The sequence below is a fragment of the Danio rerio genome, chromosome 1 (assembly GCF_052040795.2).
Source record: "Danio rerio strain M-AB ecotype USA chromosome 1, GRCz13ab, whole genome shotgun sequence".
NCBI classification, from domain to species: Eukaryota; Metazoa; Chordata; class Actinopteri; order Cypriniformes; family Danionidae; genus Danio; species Danio rerio.
In genome coordinates this window covers 61174710-61195000 of record NC_141021.1, presented here as the reverse complement: position 1 = coordinate 61195000, position 20291 = coordinate 61174710, and the positions used below count along the sequence as shown (strand labels likewise).

General features: G+C 38.8%; 1 protein-coding gene across 3 annotated transcripts in view; it reads left to right on the top strand.

The window, feature by feature from the left end:
* The window catches only part of LOC147847108 (dynamin-2-like), a 27045-nt gene extending 8835 nt beyond the window's left edge, over positions 1–18210 (top strand). For 2 of the 3 annotated variants that reach the window (XM_087237924.1, XM_087237926.1), the window contains 13 exons: positions 1147–1282; positions 1548–1615; positions 1837–1975; positions 7668–7754; positions 9473–9543; positions 9782–9833; positions 9919–10029; positions 10139–10248; positions 10478–10589; positions 12998–13159; positions 13290–13516; positions 17564–17788; positions 17880–18210. In XM_087237924.1, coding sequence (XP_087094050.1) covers positions 1147–1282; positions 1548–1615; positions 1837–1975; positions 7668–7754; positions 9473–9543; positions 9782–9833; positions 9919–10029; positions 10139–10248; positions 10478–10589; positions 12998–13159; positions 13290–13516; positions 17564–17788; positions 17880–17949 — 1570 coding nt within the window. In that variant the 3' untranslated portion in view covers positions 17950–18210. The remainder of the gene's footprint in view (positions 1–1146; positions 1283–1547; positions 1616–1836; positions 1976–7667; positions 7755–9472; positions 9544–9781; positions 9834–9918; positions 10030–10138; positions 10249–10477; positions 10590–12997; positions 13160–13289; positions 13517–17563; positions 17789–17879) is intronic. The other variant, XM_087237925.1, reaches the window with a different exon arrangement.
* The last annotated feature ends 2081 nt before the right edge of the window (positions 18211–20291 follow it).

The following is a 20291-nucleotide window of genomic DNA, read 5'->3' as shown; positions in this document are numbered from 1 at the left end:
TGGTTTAATAATCACTACTAAGAGTCCAAACACTGAAGAGCAAATCCATAGATGCACAGCTCTACAGATCCTGAACTGTGCAAGCCAGTGGCGACAGCAAAGAGGGAAATAAACTTTTAACAATTGGCGAAAGTAAAGAATTAAAAAACCTGGAGAGAAACCATCCTCTGGCCAAACGTCTTGTGCAGAGCTGCAGTCTAGGTGCTGGAGAAGACTCGACCTCAGCAAAGACTCCCTGTCCCTGGTGCGTCACAGGAATCAGTCTCATGCTCTCCACTCCTCCATGACCACCACAGCAGCTGCTCGTGCAGAGGATGAGATGGACAAAAGTGATCAATGCATGCCATTCTTTTACTTATTTTCGTGTTGTCAGGTTTAAAGTGCAAACAGCTCCCAGTTGGAATAACTTGAGTGAACATAAAACAAAGCTGAATAAAGATTTCTTCCTCTGCTTGAGCTGCACAGCACACAGCGAGATCACATCATCCATCAACCAGTTTTGTAGCTTACGCTTGCAGTGTGAAACAGGAGTGTACGCTTTACTGAACAGATAGGTCTTTACTGTAGTGTTGAACTGAGAGAGTGTGTCTGAGCCTCGGACATTATCAGGAAGGCTATTCCAGAGTTTATATATATATATATACACACACACACACACACACACAATTGAAATAGCTCAGGTGTGAGTTTCTCAGTGTCCAAATCTTGATGCTTCTGTGAATCTCGTGTGTCAGATCTGAGCTTTGTTCTGTTTTCTCTATTGGATTGGGGTCAGGTGATGGGCTGGGCCATTCTACAGCTTGATTTTCTTTCTCTGAAAGCATCTGAGAGTCTCCTCGGCTGTGTTTTGTCTTGCTGAAATGGTTTGATCTTCATCCTCCTGCTGATGTAGATGTTGGACTGAAGCAGTTGAGGAAGGGCAGAGGGTTGCTGAAGAACTACTGAGAGATTTCAGCTGCTGTCTGGGCTTTCACTGCAGAACTACACCTCCCTTTCTTCATCTGTTCAATGCTGTTTCCCTGCGTCATTTCTTTTTCCAAATTTCTAAGTCAACAGCACCTTTAGGAATACGTTTCCTGAGAAAAAGGGCGACGTGTTTAACACTTATTTCTCCAGCTGTATATAAATATACCTGTGTGTGTTCAGGATGGTCCAGCAGTTCGGTGTGGACTTTGAGAAGCGTATCGAGGGCTCTGGAGATCAGGTGGACACTCTGGAACTCTCCGGCGGAGCTCGAATAAACCGCATCTTCCACGAGCGCTTCCCCTTCGAGCTGGTGAAGGTGCGCTAACACCGAGCTCTGAATCATCATAAGCTGAAAACGATGATTTATTGTTGCTGATTATTATTTTATTTCATTCAGTTTTTCATTTATTGTGAGTTTTTAATTTTATTTCGGTTAACAAAATGTTTTTAGACCAATAGCTTTAGTTTTGTTTAAAATAACCTCTGTATATGATGTGTGTGTGTGTGTGTGTGTGTGTGTGTGTGTGTGTGTGTGTGTGTGTGTGTGTGTGTGTGTGTGTGTGTATGTGTGTGTGTTTCAGACGGAGTTTGATGAGAAGGAGTTGCGGAGGGAGATCAGTTACGCCATCAAGAACATTCACGGAGTCAGGCAAGTGCTCACACACTGTAAACACACACATGCTAATCAGTGTAATTAGCCTGTGAACCTGAGGAATTGTGCTGTTTTTTGCTGTGTGTGTTGTGTTGTGTTGTGGTTTTTGTGTGTATGTGTGTGCGAATGTATGTTGTCTGTCTGTTTATGTTGTAAGTATTTTGTGTGTGCGTGTGTGCGTGTGTGTGTGTGTGTGCTTTGCGTGTGTGTGACCTCAGGACGGGGCTCTTCACCCCAGATCTGGCCTTCGAGGCCATCGTGAAAAAGCAGCTGATAAAGCTGAAGGAGCCGTGCCTCAAGTGCATCGACCTGGTCATCCAGGAGCTGATCAACACGGTCAGGCAGAGCACACTGAAGGTAGAGGAGTAATGCCAAGAGTCTGACCATGCTAATGCTAGAGTTCGCTGTCTGACCATGCTAATGCTAGAGTTTGGTGTCTGACCATGCTAACACTTGATACCAGTGTCTGATGGCATGTACACTGGAGTCCAGTGTCTGACTGTACTTGTGAATAAGTTCACTGTTTGATTGTGATTATGCTGGAGTCCAGTGTCTGATAGTTCTTACAGTTAAATCCATTATCTGAACACAAATACATTTGAGTCCAGTATCTGATTGCTCTTATAATTAAGTCCAGTATCTGACCGCACATACATTCGAGTCCCGTGTCTGATTGCACGTACACCACAGTCCAGTGTCTGATTGTGCTTATGCTGGAGTCCAGTATCTGATCACTTATGCAATTAAATCCAGTGTCTGACCGCGAATACATTTGAGTCCTGATCGCACTTTTGCTTGAGTTCAGTGTTAACCTCCAGGGGTCTAATGGCCCGTTTCCACTAAGTGGTACGGTGCAGGTTGGTACTGGTCACCTTTATCAGGCTTGCGTTTCCACTGCTAAAAGTGTACCAGTGGTGGGCATGGTGTACGACGAAGTTTCAGATGATGTCATTTTTACTAGAGGAAATGTCTACAGTAAAGCTGTACGGGTCATTCACATATCATATGAGAAGCACTTCTCACAACACAGACACTTTACACACATCAATACTTGTGTATAATTGTTCATTACTAACCTTTCATCAGTATGATCTGATTATAACAGCAGATCAGTGTGAAATAGCATACTGTAACGTCTGAAATTATATAAAATAAATACATAAATGAACATATATGAACACATACAGACCCTTACAGTCCCTGATATGTTACCACTTACAGAAAAACTACACACAGCAGACATTTAGTCCTTATTTGAGTTCAAAACAACAGGAAATATAGCCCACAGTCCCTCATCTCTGTCTGTAATCTTCAACAGCATCTGTAGCCTCTGTTAGAGAGTCACTCCATCATTCCCAGCTCATAATAGTCCAGAAGGTGAAGAGAACAGTTCAACATGGCAGTGTGTTCATGTTTTAGGTTGCAGAAGCATCATTTGCTGCTGTTTTTCTGACTTCTCCTGTGGTTTTTTTGTGCTTCACTCTTACATTTGTTCCTTTCTGAAAGGATCAGATATCAGAGCACTTTAATAATCACGCACATGTTAATAATTTGAGCTCAGAAAGTTCAATTTTTCAGATATAGACACGCGGCGAGCTCTCTGGAGAACGTGAAACTGCTTGCATTTTTAGACGGGCTCGTAACACAACAGGATACGGCAGATTTTGTTCTTTTTGGCTTTGTGGCTGTTCATTAAAATGATGATTGTCTGAGCTCAGGGGTCCGTTCTTCGTACGTGGATTACTCAGTTAGCTGGATTTGGATATTGACGATTTGACATGATCCAGGGTCGTTTTGTTCTTCAAAGCTGATCTGAGAGTTGTTGTCATAGCAACAGTTTTGCTAGGTCAAACCTGGTCGAGAGCAGGTTCAATTCATATAAACAGGATTAGATCGGCTCAGTTCAAGCAAAGATAATACAGAAAGTGTGTTCCGAATTCTGATATTTTCTTACAGTAGTTATATACTCTTGGGAAAAGAGTAAATATTTTTTTACTATATATATATATATATATATATATATATATATATATATATATATATATATATATATATATATATATATATATATATATATAAAGTAATAATACATTAATGCAGTCATAAACAGGTTTTGACAGTTAATATGACGGTGATTTGATGCTTCACAAAAGTTGCAGACACCTTTACCAATATCAAAATGCTTTTGTAAACAACCAGTTATTCCATACAGCGATTAAAAAAACGGCTACTATAATGAAGAAAATCTTTTCTAAATGTAAAACTCAATACACTGATATGCACTGAAATACATGATGAATACTCTTGACACATGAAAGTGTAAAGCCTGCAGCTCACCACAAAGGTGTAAAGTTATTGCGTTTTATATTTAACAAGCCGTTTACTGCTAATTTGATGTAATTTTGCTCACATGGATAATTGAATATTAATCAGATGATGTCATCACGCTGCTGTGCCGTCAGCCAATCACTGCGTTGCTGATCATAATTTGGAGGATTGATAGATCTGTCCTTCACAACACACGCGGCGATCTCAGATCAGTTCATCCAGACATTCTAATCTGATTCACTTGTTTGAAGAACCAAATTAGCGAGAGATCAGTCATCAAGATGAACAGATCCAGGATCTGCCAAATCATCTTAGATCATTTAAGCGAGGTACGAAGAACAGACCCCAGATCAACCATGGCTCGGGATTATATGTCTTGCAGATTCACACTCCATAACATCAGAAAGTTCCGACCCTTCCTATCTGAACATGCAGCTCAACTCCTTGTTCAACAGGGTCCCCGCGGGTCCTTAAAAAGTCTTAAAATGTCTTAAATAAAATTTTCGATTTTTAAGGTCTGAAAATGTCTTAAATTCTGTAATTTTCCATAAGGAGGTCTTAAATTTCATGTGGGATCTTAAATATCATGTCCGACTCGTCTTATGGCGGCAAATCAATGCCAATATAAATCGAGCGCAGCGGTGATGTTTGCGCGTGAGGAGAAGTGAACCGTGAGCAGATTACAGGTCTACACGCGAGAAAATTACAGCTCGCGAGCGCACAGGGGATCTTCACGCGCGCGCTCAACTGATCCAGCGCGAGAAAACAAGTCCCGCGCGTGCACATTATCATCTGTGCGCACGATGTACGCTCTCGCGAGCGAGGTCATGCCTACAGCGCGCGCGCGATCAGTTCTCTCCGCTCGCTCGCTGGTTCTTCTCTCTGCTCGCGAAACAGTTTAGATTTTTGTGAGTCCTAGGGCGGGACTTGGTTTTCTTGTTATCTCTAACGCTATTGGCTACTCTACCTTTCCAGAAGTTAGCCGGGATTGGACGCAGGTAAGCTAGTTTCCCCGTTAAATAAAATTATATAGGAAATCTTATCATAATGTCACAGTGTGAAACATAGACTTACTTTCTCAGTAATAATAGGTGGAGACTTACTTTCAATAATGAGATATTTTTTGTAATAATTAATCTCATAATAATACCTATTCTTACCATCATGACCAAGTCATATAATGACATATCAAAATAATGAGATATATTTCTGTAACAAACTTTATTACTTGGGAGAGAAAGAGAGAGTTATACCATGTGGCAAAAGATCTCTCCATTAAACAGAAATTGGGGAAAATATACATGGGCTATTAAATCAGGACGAATAATTCAGACTTTAAATGTGTTTTGAACCATTTGATGAAGTTTAGCACCTACATTTAAACTGAACTCAAACTAAACGTGTTCAAATTTACAAAAATCTTTTTTTTTTTCTAAAATTCATTGTCCTTGACTCATTTTCTGTGAAGAACAAGTCAGAATAAATTGGATGGACAATAGTATACAAAATAGGCTATACATGCATGCAGTGCATAAAGTACAAAGGTTTATAGTAAATATATTGCCATTAGTCTGTTATTCCACTATACAGTTAAAGTCAGAATTATTAGCCCGCCTGAATTAATAGCCCCCTGTTTATTTTTATCCTAATTTTTATTAAACGGAGAGAAGATTTTTTTCAACACATTTCTAAACATTATAGTTTTAATAACTCATTTCTAATAACTGATTTATTTTATCTTTGCCATGATGACAGTAAATAATATTAGACTAGATATTCTTCAAGACACTTCTATACAGCTTAAAGTGACATTTAAAGGCTTAACTAGGTTAACTAGGCAGGGTAATTGGGCAAGTTATTGTATAACGATGGTTTGTTCTGTAGACTTTCGAAAAAAATAAATAGGTTAAAGAGGGTAATAATATGGACCTTAAAATGGGTTTTAAAAAATTAAAACAGCTTTTATTCTTGCCGAAATAAAACAAGAAAAAAGTGGGCTACTAATTTTGACTTCAACTGCATATGTGACCTTTAAGATGTGGGCCTGTCGTATAGAAAGTAGTATTTGTATGCCTCTGAAGTGGAATGATGTAATGGATAGTGAGTAAAGCCAAACGAAGATTGTAGAAATTAAATTGTTGCTCAATAGGTGGCGATAAAAACCCATCTGAATGTCTGTCACTGTATTTTTTATGTTTAATTGGGCTAATCATTTTTGATTGAAGTCTTTATATGCAGGTTATTCAATCATTAACTAAAAATGAGATTGAAAAATATATATAATATATATAGATATATATATTTTACACTGATCTATATTACAAACAATGTTAACAATTATCTATAAAGATAAATTAATTATAATTATCTATAAAGATCTAAAACGCAAATAAACTCTTCTGAAGACAATATTTCCTAGAAAGATCATCCCCAAGTGTAATAATGAGCACTGCTGTTGTGGTTAATAATGAAGTAAAATACAACAAACCAGACAAGTGCTGCACGGACAAATCAAATGGGTTCAGAAAGTCATGTTACAAGAATGCAAGTCATTATTTTGGATATTATTTGACTGTTTCTTGAGATTGAATCCTCATAAAGTTCATAAAGTTCTCAGAAAGTTTCTTATGATTATGACTTGCAAATTGTATATATATTTAACGGCATGATCTTTTAACTTGCGTCCAATCCCGGCTAACTTCCGGAAAGGCACAGTAGCCAATAGCGTTAGAGATAACAAGTAAACCAAGTCAACCAAGTAATCTGCTCACGGTTCACTTCTCCTCGCGCGCAAACATCACCGCTGCGCTCGATTTATATTGCCATTGATTTGCCGCCATAGATTTGCCGCCATACTTCACCACATCATTCTGTGTTCACACTGAACATTTTCCTGTTTTTTTTTTTTTAGGTAAAGTCTTAAATTTTCATTTTAGAGGACTTAAAAAGGTCTTAAAAGGTCTTAAATTTTCTGTTAAAAAATGTGCAGATACCCTGGTTCAAGCTCTTGTTCTCTCCAGACTGGATTACTGCAACTCTCTACTAGCCGAGCTTCCAGCTAACTCTATCAAGCCTCTCCAGAACGCAGCAGCACGAGTGGTCTTTAATGAAGCTAAAAGAGCACATGTCACTCCGCTGCTCATCCGTTTGCACTGGCTGCCAGTTGCTGCTCGCATCAAATTCAAAGCTCTGATGTTTGCCTACAAAGTGACTTCTGGCTTTGCTCCTTCTTATCTGCTCTCACTTCTGCAGATGTATGTGTCCTCCAGAAACTTGCGTTCTGTGAATGAACGTCGCCTCGTGGTTCCTCTTGCCCTGCGAGCCCAAACACCGCCCATAGAACATCCCCGAATCAAACGTCACACAACCCGCCCACTTCAGTGAGGCTGATCACGAAACGAAACCATTAAAATGAAGACAACCGAAATAAACAAATGAAACGTTACTGTACAGCAGTACATTATATGTCTATACCATAGACTGTAAAGGTCTATACGCACAGACCTGTGTATTTCCATTCATCACATTTGTTGACCACAGATGTCAGCGCCACCGTCCACCGGGTGGTGGAGGTGTTAATGATGGTGTGAAGAGCAGTTCAGAGTGGGTGTGGGAGGTTTTATCAAACCGGTAGTAAAACTCATTTAAGTGTGTGTGTGTGTGTGTGTGTGTGTGTGTGTGTGTGTGTGTCAGCAGCTCTAAGAGTTATTTTGTGTTCCAGCTGAAGTTGTATCCTCGGCTGAGAGAAGAGACGGAGAGAATCATCACAATATATGTCAGAGAGAGAGAGACCAAAACCAAAGACCAGGTGTGTGTGTGTGTGTGTGTGTGTGTGTGTGTGTGTGTGCGCGCGTTGCAGATTTCTTTCTGTGCTCTGATTTCTCTTTGTTTGCTTTGTGTAAGGTCTGCTTGAAATCTAAGTGTACAGCATTTATTTGTCCGGCTCACAGTCATGTTCATCATGTGAATAATCTGTGCAAGTTAATTCAATTCAGCTTTATTTGTATAGCGCTTTTACAATGTAGATTGTGTCAAAGCAGCTTCACATAAATGGTCATAATAAATGTAAACAGAGTAGTTCAGTTTTCAGAGTTTCAGTTCAGATTAGTTCAGTTCAGTGTGGTTTAATAATCACTACTAAGAGTCCAAACACTGAAGAGCAAATCCATAGATGCACAGCTCTACATGATGCACAAAATAATTTTAAAAAGTTTGATTTATAATATAAATTTATATATAAGTGAAATAAAATATATTTTTATAAATTTTTAACTCTAAATTTATTTTATGAAATTAATAAATATGAATTGAAGAAAGAATCAATGATTTGATTAATTGATTGATTAATTTGATACACCTTTGTAATCTATGTTTTATTTTTATTTGATGAGCAAGGCTTGCAGTACGTTGTAGTTTGCATTGTTGATGGGTTTCCTCCGGGTGCTCCGGTTTCCCCCACTGTCCAAACACATGTGCTATAGGGGAACTGATTAAATAAATTGCCTGTAGTGTATGAGTGTGAATGAGTGTGTATGAGTGTTTCCCAGTGATAGGTTGCAGCTAGAAAGGCATCTGGTGTGTAAAACATATACTGGATACGTTGTTGGTTCATTCCGCTGTGGCGACCTCTGATTAATAAAGAGACTAAGCTAAAAAGAAAATTAATGAATAGTATAATATAATATAATATAATATAATATAATATAATATAATATAATATAATATAATATAATATAATATAATATAATACAATATAATATAATATAATATAATATAATACAATGTAATATAATATAATATAATATAGCATAATATAATTAATATAATATAATTCATATAATATAATTAATATAATATAATACAATATAATATAATATAATGTAATATAATATAATATAATATAATGTAATATAATATAATATAATATAGCATAATTTAATTAATATAATATAATTAATATAATATAATTAATATAATATAATACAATATAATGTAATATAATATAATATAATGTAATATAATATAGCATAATATAATGTAATATAATATAATTAATATAATACAATACAATACAATACAATATAATATAATATAATATAATGTAATGTAATATAATATAATATAATGTAATGTAATATAATATAATATAATATAATATAGCATAATATAATGTAATATAATATAATTAATATAATATAATTAATATAATATAAATAATATATTATTAGTATAATATAATATAATATAAGTATAATATAATATAATATAATATAATATAATATTAGTATAATATAATATAATATTAATATAATATAATATCATATAGTATAATATAATATAATATAACGTAATATAGTATAATATAATATAATATAACGTAATATAGTATAATATAATATAATATAACGTAATATAGTATAATATAATGGTTGTTCAGCATGACTGTGAAGGTGATTTGGGAATATTTGAACACAGGTCTTCATAAAATCTCTCAGATTATCATTATTGTATGTGTGTGTGTTTCAGATGATGCTGCTGATCGATGTCCAGCTCTCCTACATCAACACAAACCACGAGGACTTCATCGGATTCGCCAAGTGAGTGATCCCTGACCTCGGTTGACCTTTGGCCCTGACCTCACCTATTGATGTTGATTGTGTGTGTGCGTGTGTGGTTGTGTATGCTTTTGTCTTTGTGTGTCTGGGATTGTGTGTATGTGTGTCCATCTATGTGTGTGTGTGTGTGTGTGTGTGAGCTGGTGTCTTTTTGTGATGGTGTGTATCTGTGATTATGGTTGTGTTTTATGCATTGTGTGTGTGTGTGTGTTTGTTTCAGTGCGCAACAGAGCAGCAGAGATGTCACTAAGAAGCAAGCCGTTCCCAATCAGGTACGTCAGCATCCACTCAATCTCTGCCTCCTCTGATTAGCCTGTTCCTCCTGCTCATTATCATATCCCCGCCCCCTCTGCTCAGGTGATCCGCCGTGGTTGGCTGACCATCAACATCAGCATCATGAAGGGCGGCTCCAAAGACTACTGGTTCGTGCTGACGGCGGAGTCTCTGTCCTGGTACAAGGATGAGGAGGTGTGTGTGTGTATGTGCGAGCGTGTTTGTGTGTGTGTGTGTGTGTGTGTGTGTGTGTGTGTGTGTGTGTGTGTGACTGATGAAATCACACCTGCGCTCGTGTTTCCAGGAGAAGGAGAAGAAGTTCATGCTGCCGCTGGATAACCTGAAGCTGCGGGATGTGGAGAAGAGCTTCATGAGCAACAAACACACCTTCGGCATCTTCAACACCGAGCAGAGGTGTGTGTGTGTGTGTGTGTGTGTGTGTGTGTGTGTGTGTGTGTGTGTGTGTGTGTGTGTGTGTGTGTGGTTTATTTGGTCTAGTGTTTGTCTCATAAGCACAGATGAAGGAGACGCTGCTGGTTTTAATTTTATTCTATTTTCAATCTAATGAGTGTGTGTGTGTGTGTGTGTGTGTGTGTGTGTGTGTGTGTGTGTGTGTGTGTGTGTGTGTGCCCGTGTGTTTCAGGAACGTGTATAAAGACCTGCGTCAGATCGAGCTGGCCTGCGCCACTCAGGAGGATGTGGACAGCTGGAAGGCCTCTTTCCTCAGAGCGGGAGTCTATCCTGAGAAAGACCAGGTACAGGAGTGTGTGTGTGTGTGTGTGTGTGTGTGTGTGTGTGTGTGTGTTTAAGGGTCAGGACACACCAAGCTGATGTTCGACTGTTTGGCTTCATTGGTCTGTTGGTCTGACTTCAGATTATCATCAGGGCCCGGTTTTTCAATAGTAATCCACTAGGATTTTGGATATGGGATTGGATCAAATCTTGAAAATGGGTTTTTCAAAAGAAAAAATGGACATAATCAGATTAGATCACGTAATCCAATCTTGGTTTTGATCCAGATCAAACCTTTAATTTGGGTTTTTCAGACCTTTTTAGTAGGATTTGGTTCACTTTGATCAGGGCCGGCCCAAGCCTTTAGGGGGCCCTAAGCAGAATTTTATTTAGGGCCCCTTTAGTGCAGACAATATGATAAATTATTGTTAATCCTTGATTATTTGCACAATTTAAATTTAAAACACGCGTTATCAATTTTATTTGCTGTAGCTGTCAAATTAAATAATAATAATAAATAATAATCAAATTAAATCAAGAAGCATTTTCTACAGAAAATCTTTCTAGAAAATGTTTATTCTTTAAGAATTTTTACATATTTGGACTAGACACAAGACAAAAACAATAAAAAGGAAAAGAATTTTTGCAGTATTTACCAACTGTCAATGATTCATAGTACATGGCTGTGAAATTTGATCACAAGAAAACCAACCATGATATATAAAAATCTTTGCATATGAAGAGTCAAAAATGCATCAAAAAGTTACAAGATGCATTTCTTTCATTAAAAGCACATGTTTATAGCACATGTATATATTGCAACTGTGTAAAAAAAAGCACACAACTGTTCAACAAGCTGAAAAATGCAGAGATAGAGGCCTCATCTCTAAATTAGTCAGAGCAGCAACATCACAATTACCCTAGTGAAGCCTTTAAATGTCACTGTAAGCTGTATAGAAGTGTCTTGAAGAATATCTAGTCTAATATTATTTACTGTCATCATGGCAAAAATAAAATAAATCAGTTATTAGAGATGAGTTATTAACACTACTATGTTTACAAATGTGTTGAAAAAAAATCTGTTCTCTGTTAAACAGAAATTAGAGAAAATAAACAGGGGGGCTAACAATTCTGACTTCAACTGTGCATGTTAAAATAGCAATGTATTGCTTTCTAGTTTTATGTAAACTAAAGACATTTATTACAACTTGGCCAACCTATTTGATGTATTTTATGCATAGCCCTGGTTTATTTTTAATCATGCAAAATTTTGCATTGCCACTAGATTAATATATTTTCTTTAAGAACAGTAACTGATTGGAATGCTCAGAAAAGTGAGCACAGACTCCTCTGAGCACTTATAATGCCTCCAGCAGTGGAGAACATTAGTTATTTACTCATCAATTTAAAAAGAGAATTATTTTTAAGTTTTTCTTTTTAATTTATCTAAAATTTTCAGCAAAAATACCATCTACAAGACTTTGCAAAGGTCTGCAAGGGTGAAATAAATGAAAAACCCTTCAAATTATGTGTTCTTGTCCTATTGATATCTTTATATATTTTGGTGGAATTCAATAGTGTGAGCCCATATTCCTGTATGAAGTTTCACAATTGCAATGGCTCATCTATCAGTGTTTAAAAAGGCTGGTGCGTCTCTGATGTATTGTTGATCCACCATTACGGGAAGAGCCACCTGGTAGCTGCTGGGTGTACTGCAGTCACAGCGGTAAATGGCTGCTGTCAGATTAGATTAATTAATTCAGATCTTTTGTACATTTAGATAAATATCAATTCTTGGCGCCAGAGCATATTGATATATTTGCCCCACCCATAATCTATAACCAAACTCTCCAACAAACTAAAACAAAATGAAAGTTAATAATTTCATGCACTCTTGGGGGCCCCCTGGTGGCCATGGGGCCCTAAGCAGCCGCTTAGCTCGCTTATGCTTTGGGCCGGCACTGACTTTGATCCAAAAAGCCTGGATTAAATTGATCCCATCAGAAGGGTGGATTCAGTGTGGATTTCATGCTCAAAATGTAATGAAAACTAAAAAATGTATCAAATAATACAATATGTGGATCAATTCAGTAACTTGCCGTGTGATCATGAGCTCAACACTGCTGTGTTTGCGCTTTACACACGAGTGTGTTTGGTTTCTCCTTTGCAGAACAAAAAAAAACAGATTATACTGCCCCCTGCTGGAGCAGAAACACAGTGCAGACGCAGAACACACTCTCCTTCAGTCAGTGTTTGTCTGTTTGGTGTGTTCATCACGAGCAGCTTTCTGTTTCAGACAGGAGGCAACGGCACAGCTGGGTTTCAGGGGTTGTTGTGTGGTGTGTACCAGCCCTGTGTGTGTGTGTTTGATTGATCTGTTTGTGCATATGTGATTAACTTCTCTGTGTTTGCGTGTGTGTGTGTGTGTGAGGTGGAGAACGGGGACGTGTCAGCAGACTTTCTCTCCATGGACCCTCAGCTGGAGCGTCAGGTTGAGACCATCAGTAATCTGGTGGACTCGTACATCAGCATCGTCAACAAGAGCATCCGAGACCTGATGCCCAAAACCATCATGCACCTGATGATCAACAGCGTGAGTCCTCAAACGCCCCAGTGTGTGTGTGTGTCATATTTATATTTATATATAGAAAGAGAGAGAGAGAGAGAGAGCATTCTGTGGTCCTGTGTGTGACTATTCTGACTGTGTGTGTGTGTGTGCGCAGACGAAGGAGTTCATCTACTCGGAGCTGCTGGCGTACCTGTACTCGTCAGGTGATCAGAACAGTCTGATGGAGGAGTCGGCGGAGCAGGAGCAGCGGCGGGACGAGATGCTCCGCATGTACAACGCTCTGAAAGAGGCTCTGAAGATCATCGGGGACATCAGCACATCCACCTTCACCACACCTGTGCCCGCGCCGGTGGACGACACCTGGATACACACTGACCCCAGGTGCGCGCACACAAATGCACACATACACAACACTGGTCGACAACACCTGGGAAAGCAGGTTATGTGACATACCAACGCAATCACAGCAATTCATAACGTTTTTATTTAGTGGCTAATTCGTATGAATTCGTACGATCTAATTTGTACAGTTTAGTACGATTTGCTCATCCCCCAATGACAGTTGGGTTTAGGGGTGGAGTTAGGTACCACGCCTTCTTTTTAAAATGGTACAGTGTCGTACGACTGAACTCATACGAATTAGCCGCTAAACTGAATCCGCTAAAGAATCATTAATGTATTTAAAGGGCCATGAAAGCCCCTGGTTTCAGCAGGGTGTTTTCACACCTCTACTTTAGAAAAAGTCAGAAAAGTGGGCGTGTCCAGCTCTGTTTAGGGGGGAGTGTCGGAGGAAGAAAAGAGTCTTGGTGTGGGAGTATCTATTTGGGCACGCGCTGACTTTCAGAGTCAAAACACACACACACACACAAACACACACACAGGGGAGAAAGTGACTGTGTTTACATGGACTTCTGTAGCCGAATTATTTGCTAAATTATTAAATGTTGGACTTTAACTGCAGTTTGGCTCTTTCATTCAGGGAATTCATTCATGCCTCTCGCGACAAACGAGATATTTGATTCGAGGAGCTGCTCTAAGCGTGTATTTTTCATGCAATGTTTGATACCGCACGGCGAATGAGAGAAAAAAGTAACCCTCAGCATTTCCCGGAAACTTAGATGCACACGGCAGGTAGCGTCAGAAAGCCGCGTGTGTTATTCCGGTCACAAAATGTGGCGAAAATTCTACACGAGGTTAAAGTTTGGTTGTGGTGCTAACATGTTTACACTCGGTGCAATAGTTTGTTTGATACGAATAAAATACGAACTGAATAAACAAAGAGCACTGGTCACTCACTTACCAAATCTGTAGAGACTGGACAATCACCAGCAACTAGAGCCGCGTCTTCATTAAGAGGAGACGACAAGCGAATCCAGATCTCAGCGTTTGCAGATGAGAACAGCTCTCAGGTAAACAATAATCCTCCTTAGACACGTAAGTTATTGTTGTCGAGCGTCGCGTACACTGTTAATCCACACGTGACTCCAGCTGAGCTCTCACAGAGAGAAAATGAAAACAAAACTTCACTGCAGCAAACTATAAATTTGCTTGAAATAACGCAAAAACAACCAATTTACACTTTTTAGTGAAATATAGGTGTCCTAATAGTGTTTTTAGCAGTGTGGGACACATATACCACTGTCAACAGCTCAAAAAATGTGTTCTGGTGTTTCGTGACCCTTTAACAAACCTTTTTAAATCAAACGTGACAAACCATGGGTCTGCGCTTACAATGGTTAACATACCGCTCAGTGCAGCTCTTTGTGTTCACAGCAGGGCATTTAATGTACAATGTGGTAATACCGTGTAGGACCATCTGTACAGTATGCCTGGCACTGAACTGTTTTATACACATTTGTACAGTTCCTTGGTCATAAATCACTGCAAATCATTACACAGCTGATTCAGAGCGCGGCAATAACTCAATGGAGCGCGGAGCGGAGTGAGTTCGAATCTTGCAGAGATATCTCATGTTTTTCTCTCTTTCTCTTTCTGCACTCTCACATATTTCTGTAGCTTATGTATAATGTTATAAGAAATGGCAGCTTTGTCTTTTGTAGGAAAATATATCTACATTTTAGGATGTAGTTATATATAATCATTATTCACACACACACATACACACACTTGATATATTTTTTAATATAATTTTATAATAAAGGGTCTCGAAACACCAAAACACATGTGTTGAGCTGTTGACAGTGGTATATGTGTCCCACACTGCTAAAAACACTATTAGGACACCTATATTTCACTAAAAAGTGTAAATTGGTTGTTTTTGCGTTATTTCAAGCAAATTTATAGTTTGCTGCAGTGAAGTTTTGTTTTCATTTTCTCTCTGTGAGAGCTCAGCTGGAGTCACGTGTGGATTAACAGTGTACGCGACGCTCGACAACAATAACCTACGTGTCTAAGGAGGATTATAGTTTACCTGAGAGCTGTTCTCATCTGCAAACGCTGAGATCCGGATTCGCTGCTCGTCTCCTCTTAATAAAGACGCGGCTCTAGTTGCTGGTGATTGTTCTGTCTCTACAGATTTGGTAAGTGAGCGACCAGTGCTCTGTTTATTCAATTTGTTCATATTGAACTAACTATTGCAACGAGTGTAAACATGTTAGCACCACAACCAAACTTTAACCTCGTGTAGAATTTTCACCGCATTAAGTGACCGGAATAACACACGCGGCTTTCTGACGCTACCTGCCGTGTGCATCTAAGTTTCCGGGAAATGCTGAGGTTTTTTTTCTCTCATTCGCCGTGCGGTATCAAACATTGCATGAAAAATACACGCTTAGAGCAGATCCTCCAATCAAATATCTCGTTTGTCGCGAGGGGCATGAATGAATTCCCTGAATGAAAGAGCCAAACTGCAGTTAAAGTCCACCATTTAATAATTTGGCAAATAATTCGACTACAGAAGTCCATGTAAACACAGTCACTTTCTCCCCTGTGTGTGTGTGTGTGTGTGCGTGCATGCGTGTGTGTGTGTGTGTGTGTGTGTGTGTGTGTGTGTGTGTGTGTGTGTGTGTTTTGACTCAGAAAGTCAGCGCGTGCCCAAATAGACACTCCCACACCAAGCCTCTTTTCTTCCTCCGACACTCCCCCCTAAACAGAGCTGGACACGCCCACTTTTCTGAATTTTTCCAAAGTAGAGGTGTGAAAACACCCTGCTGAAACCAGGGGGTTTCATGGCCCTATAAGGTTTCCACATGCTATTGTGTACATTAATTGCAGTCGGTTTTGAAGCTCTATAGGTCGCTAAAGGACACTGATAATATGACATCTGTTCATAGTATAAATGTGTAGGTACAACTTAATTTTCTGTCCTTAATCTTTTGGTGTTTCAACTATAAAACACAACACTGCTTCCACTTACCAGCTCATAAGTGATGACCCCATCTCATCACTGTGTTGAGGCTAAATGGCTGATTTTCAGGAAGTCTTCATTATGACGTACATTCCAACAGGATACATTTGCTTTACACAATGTTTATTTGTTTTACTGTATTTGTATTATACACTTGAATCATTACATTTGTTACTTGCTGGAGGACAAAGGATACCCTTTCCTGCCTTATATGATGACACCCCACCTGCAGCCTGACCCAGAGGAAACCTCAGTGACCCAAGCAGACCAAAGAGATGGAAGAGTGCTAAGAGACATGACTTGTCAAAAATATGTTTAATTAAATAGTTTGGTGTGAAGCATTGTTCATTTCTTTATTTATTAAACAAACTAACTTTGGACAGAGTTCTTCTAGCACCAGAAGGATTGCAATTTCTTTAAGCCTTATATAGGCTACTAGTCAATACACATTATTATTGTGGCAGGACAATTAAATGCATGAATGGTTAACATACTCAAAAAGGATGTTAAATAGAAGTTACATTTTTCATTGCAATAAAAGGGAGGGTGACGTTTAATTTTATGAACTAACGAATTTTGTTATTGTTTATTTAAAATGCCTTTAGGTGTGTGCCGTGTGCGCATTAACCCGTGGTTATCTTCAGGAGGTCGAATTAGCTAACTCTTACCAGTTGTTTTGCAAGAGACATATTTGTGGTGAGCAGGGTTAATTAATCAAGAGTTCAGGGTTCAGCAGATGGTAAGTTAACCCAGCTTTCTGGAATAAGATAAACACAATCTCCTAAACACACAAACCGCTGGTGGATGACACAACAAACCCAGGTTACACACATATAATGTAGTTTTGGCTGTTTGTCAGTGCTCGTTATTGATTAATGTATTATTAAGTAAATATGTAATGAGCAGTGTTATGATTTATTCCCTTATTAGCATCTCATTGGCAAATGCAGCTTAGCTTTCCAGGTGTTTCCTCCTGAATAAAAACACCTCCTCCAACCTCTGTACAGAGCTCTGCATGGTGTTGTGTACTGACAGATGTGTGTGTGTGTTTCTCTTCTCAGTCCTCCGTCTCAGCGTAAGCCAGCTCCGCCCACTGTCCGCCCTCCTGCAGTGCGAGGCTCCACCCCCGGTGCTCCAGCCCCACCTTCTCTAAACCCCTCCCCTGCCTTCGGAGCTCCGCCTGTTCCCTCCAGACCCACTACATTGGAGCCAGCTGTAGCTCCGCCCCCTTGTGTTCCATCTCGCCCTGCACAGGTCCCGCCCACTGTGCTGCCCGGGATACGCAGGTATGAGTGACAGCTCACACACACTCGCATTCCTGACATATCAAACAAGCTTACTTCAGATTATATAATGAGTGTGTGTGTGTGTGTGTAGTAGGAGGCCTCCAGCGGCTCCAAACAGGCCCACAATCATCCGTCCGTCAGAACCGTCTCTGCTGGACTGAAGAGTGAGCTGCACACCAGTGCTAGACATCAACACACACACACACACACACACACACACACACACACCAGAGACAACAACATAGCAACACACATGCCAGAGGCACAATGAACAACTCAAACACACATACACACACGCACACAGTAGAGAAACATCGACACACACTAGAGACAACAACATGCACAAGTCAGAGATGACAATACACACACTCCACACCTGGGGTCTGTTCTTCGTACCTCGCTTAAATGATCTAAGATGATTTGGCAGATCCTGGATCTGTTCATCTTCATAACTGATCTCTCGCTGATTTGGTTCTTCAAACAAGTTCATGAATCAGATTAGAATGTCTGGATAAGCTGATCTGAGATCTGAGTGTGTTGTGAAGGACAGATCTATCCATCCTCCAAATCATTATCAGCAACGCAGCGATTGGCTGACAGCACAGCAGCGTGATGACATCATCTGATTAATATTCAATTATCCATGTGAGCAAAATTACATCAAATTAGCAGTAAACGGCTTGTTAAATATAAAACGCAATAACTTTACACCTTGTTGTGGGCTGCATGCTTTACACGTTCATGTGTGTGTTCATGAGCGGATTTTCTTTAATATAGTAGCCATAGTTGTATTACTGTAGCCGGTTTTTAATCGGTGTAAATAATAACTGGATACAGAAGCATTTTGATATTGTTAAAGGCTTCTGCAACTTTTGGAAGCATCAAATCACCGACATATTAGCTGTCAAAATATGTTTATGACTACATGTATTATTGCTTTAAAAAAAGTCACACATTGTTTCTGTTATCATGCACAAATTATACCAAAGCAATCTAAAAAGTTCATATCAATACATTTCTCTTTGCACCAGCAGGTGGCAGTCTTTATACTTTCATTTCGGTGTGCAGATTGTACAAGTTTTATTAATATATATATGTATGTGTGTGTGTGTATATATATATATATATATATATATATATATATATATATATATATATATATATATATATATATATATATATATATATATAGTTAAAAATATTTACTCCAAAGAGTATATAACTACTGTAAGAAAATATCAGCATTCAGTACATACTTTCTCTAATATCTTTGCTTGAACAGATCCAATCTAATCCTGTTTATATGATTGAACCTGCTCCTGACCAGGGGTCCGTTCTTCGTACGTGGATTACTCAGTTAGCTGGATTTGGATATTGACGATTTGACATGATCCAGGATCGTTTCGTTCTTCAAAGCTGATCCGAGAGTTGTTGTCATGGCAACAGATCTGCTAGGTCAAACCTGATCGGACCTGATATGAACTTTTTAGATCACTTTAGTACAAATTGTGTATAATAGAAATGCACAATATGTGACTTTTTTTAAAAGCAATAATACATTTATGCAGTCATAAACATGTTTTGACAGTTAATATGCCAGTGATGCTTCACAAAAGTTGCAGACGCCTTTACCAATATCAAAATGCTTTTGGAAACAACCAGTTATTCTTTACACCGATTAAAAAACGTCTACTATAATAAAGAAAATCTTTTCTAAATGAAGAACTAAATACATTGATTTCCATTGAAATACATGATGAATACTCTTGTCTTGACACATGAAAGTGTAAAGCCTGCAGCTCACAACAAATGTGAAGTTACTGCGTGTCATATTTAACAAGCCGTTTCCTGCTAATTTGATGTAATTTTGCTCACATGGATAATTGAATATTAATCAGATGATGTCATTACGCTGCTGTGCCGTCAGCCAATCGTTGCATTGCTGATCATGATTTCGAGGATCGATAGATCTGTCCTTCACAACACACGCAGCGATCTCAGATCAGTTCATCCAGATATTCTAATCTGATTCGCGAACTTGTTTGGAGAACCAAATTAGCGAGAGATCAGTTATCAAGATTAAAAGATCCAGGATCTGCCAAATCATCTTAGATCATTTAAGCGAGGTACGAAGAACAGACCCCAGGTTTGAGCTACCAGAACTGTTGCTATGACAACAACTCTCAGATCAGCTTTAAAGAACGAAACGATCCTGGATCATGTCAAATCGTCAATATCCAAATCCAGCTGAGTAATCCACATACGAAGAACGGACCCCAGGTCAGAGGTGATAACAACACACACACACAGAGGAGATGATAACAACCCACACAAACACTCACCAGAGATGACAACAAAACACGAGTGCGCACACACACTCACACACACACAAAGGCCATAGGAGATGACAACAACATACACTTGTACACACTACACAAGAGATGACAATACTCACAGACACTAACACACACACACTGCTCATAAAAACACACAAGCATTGCCA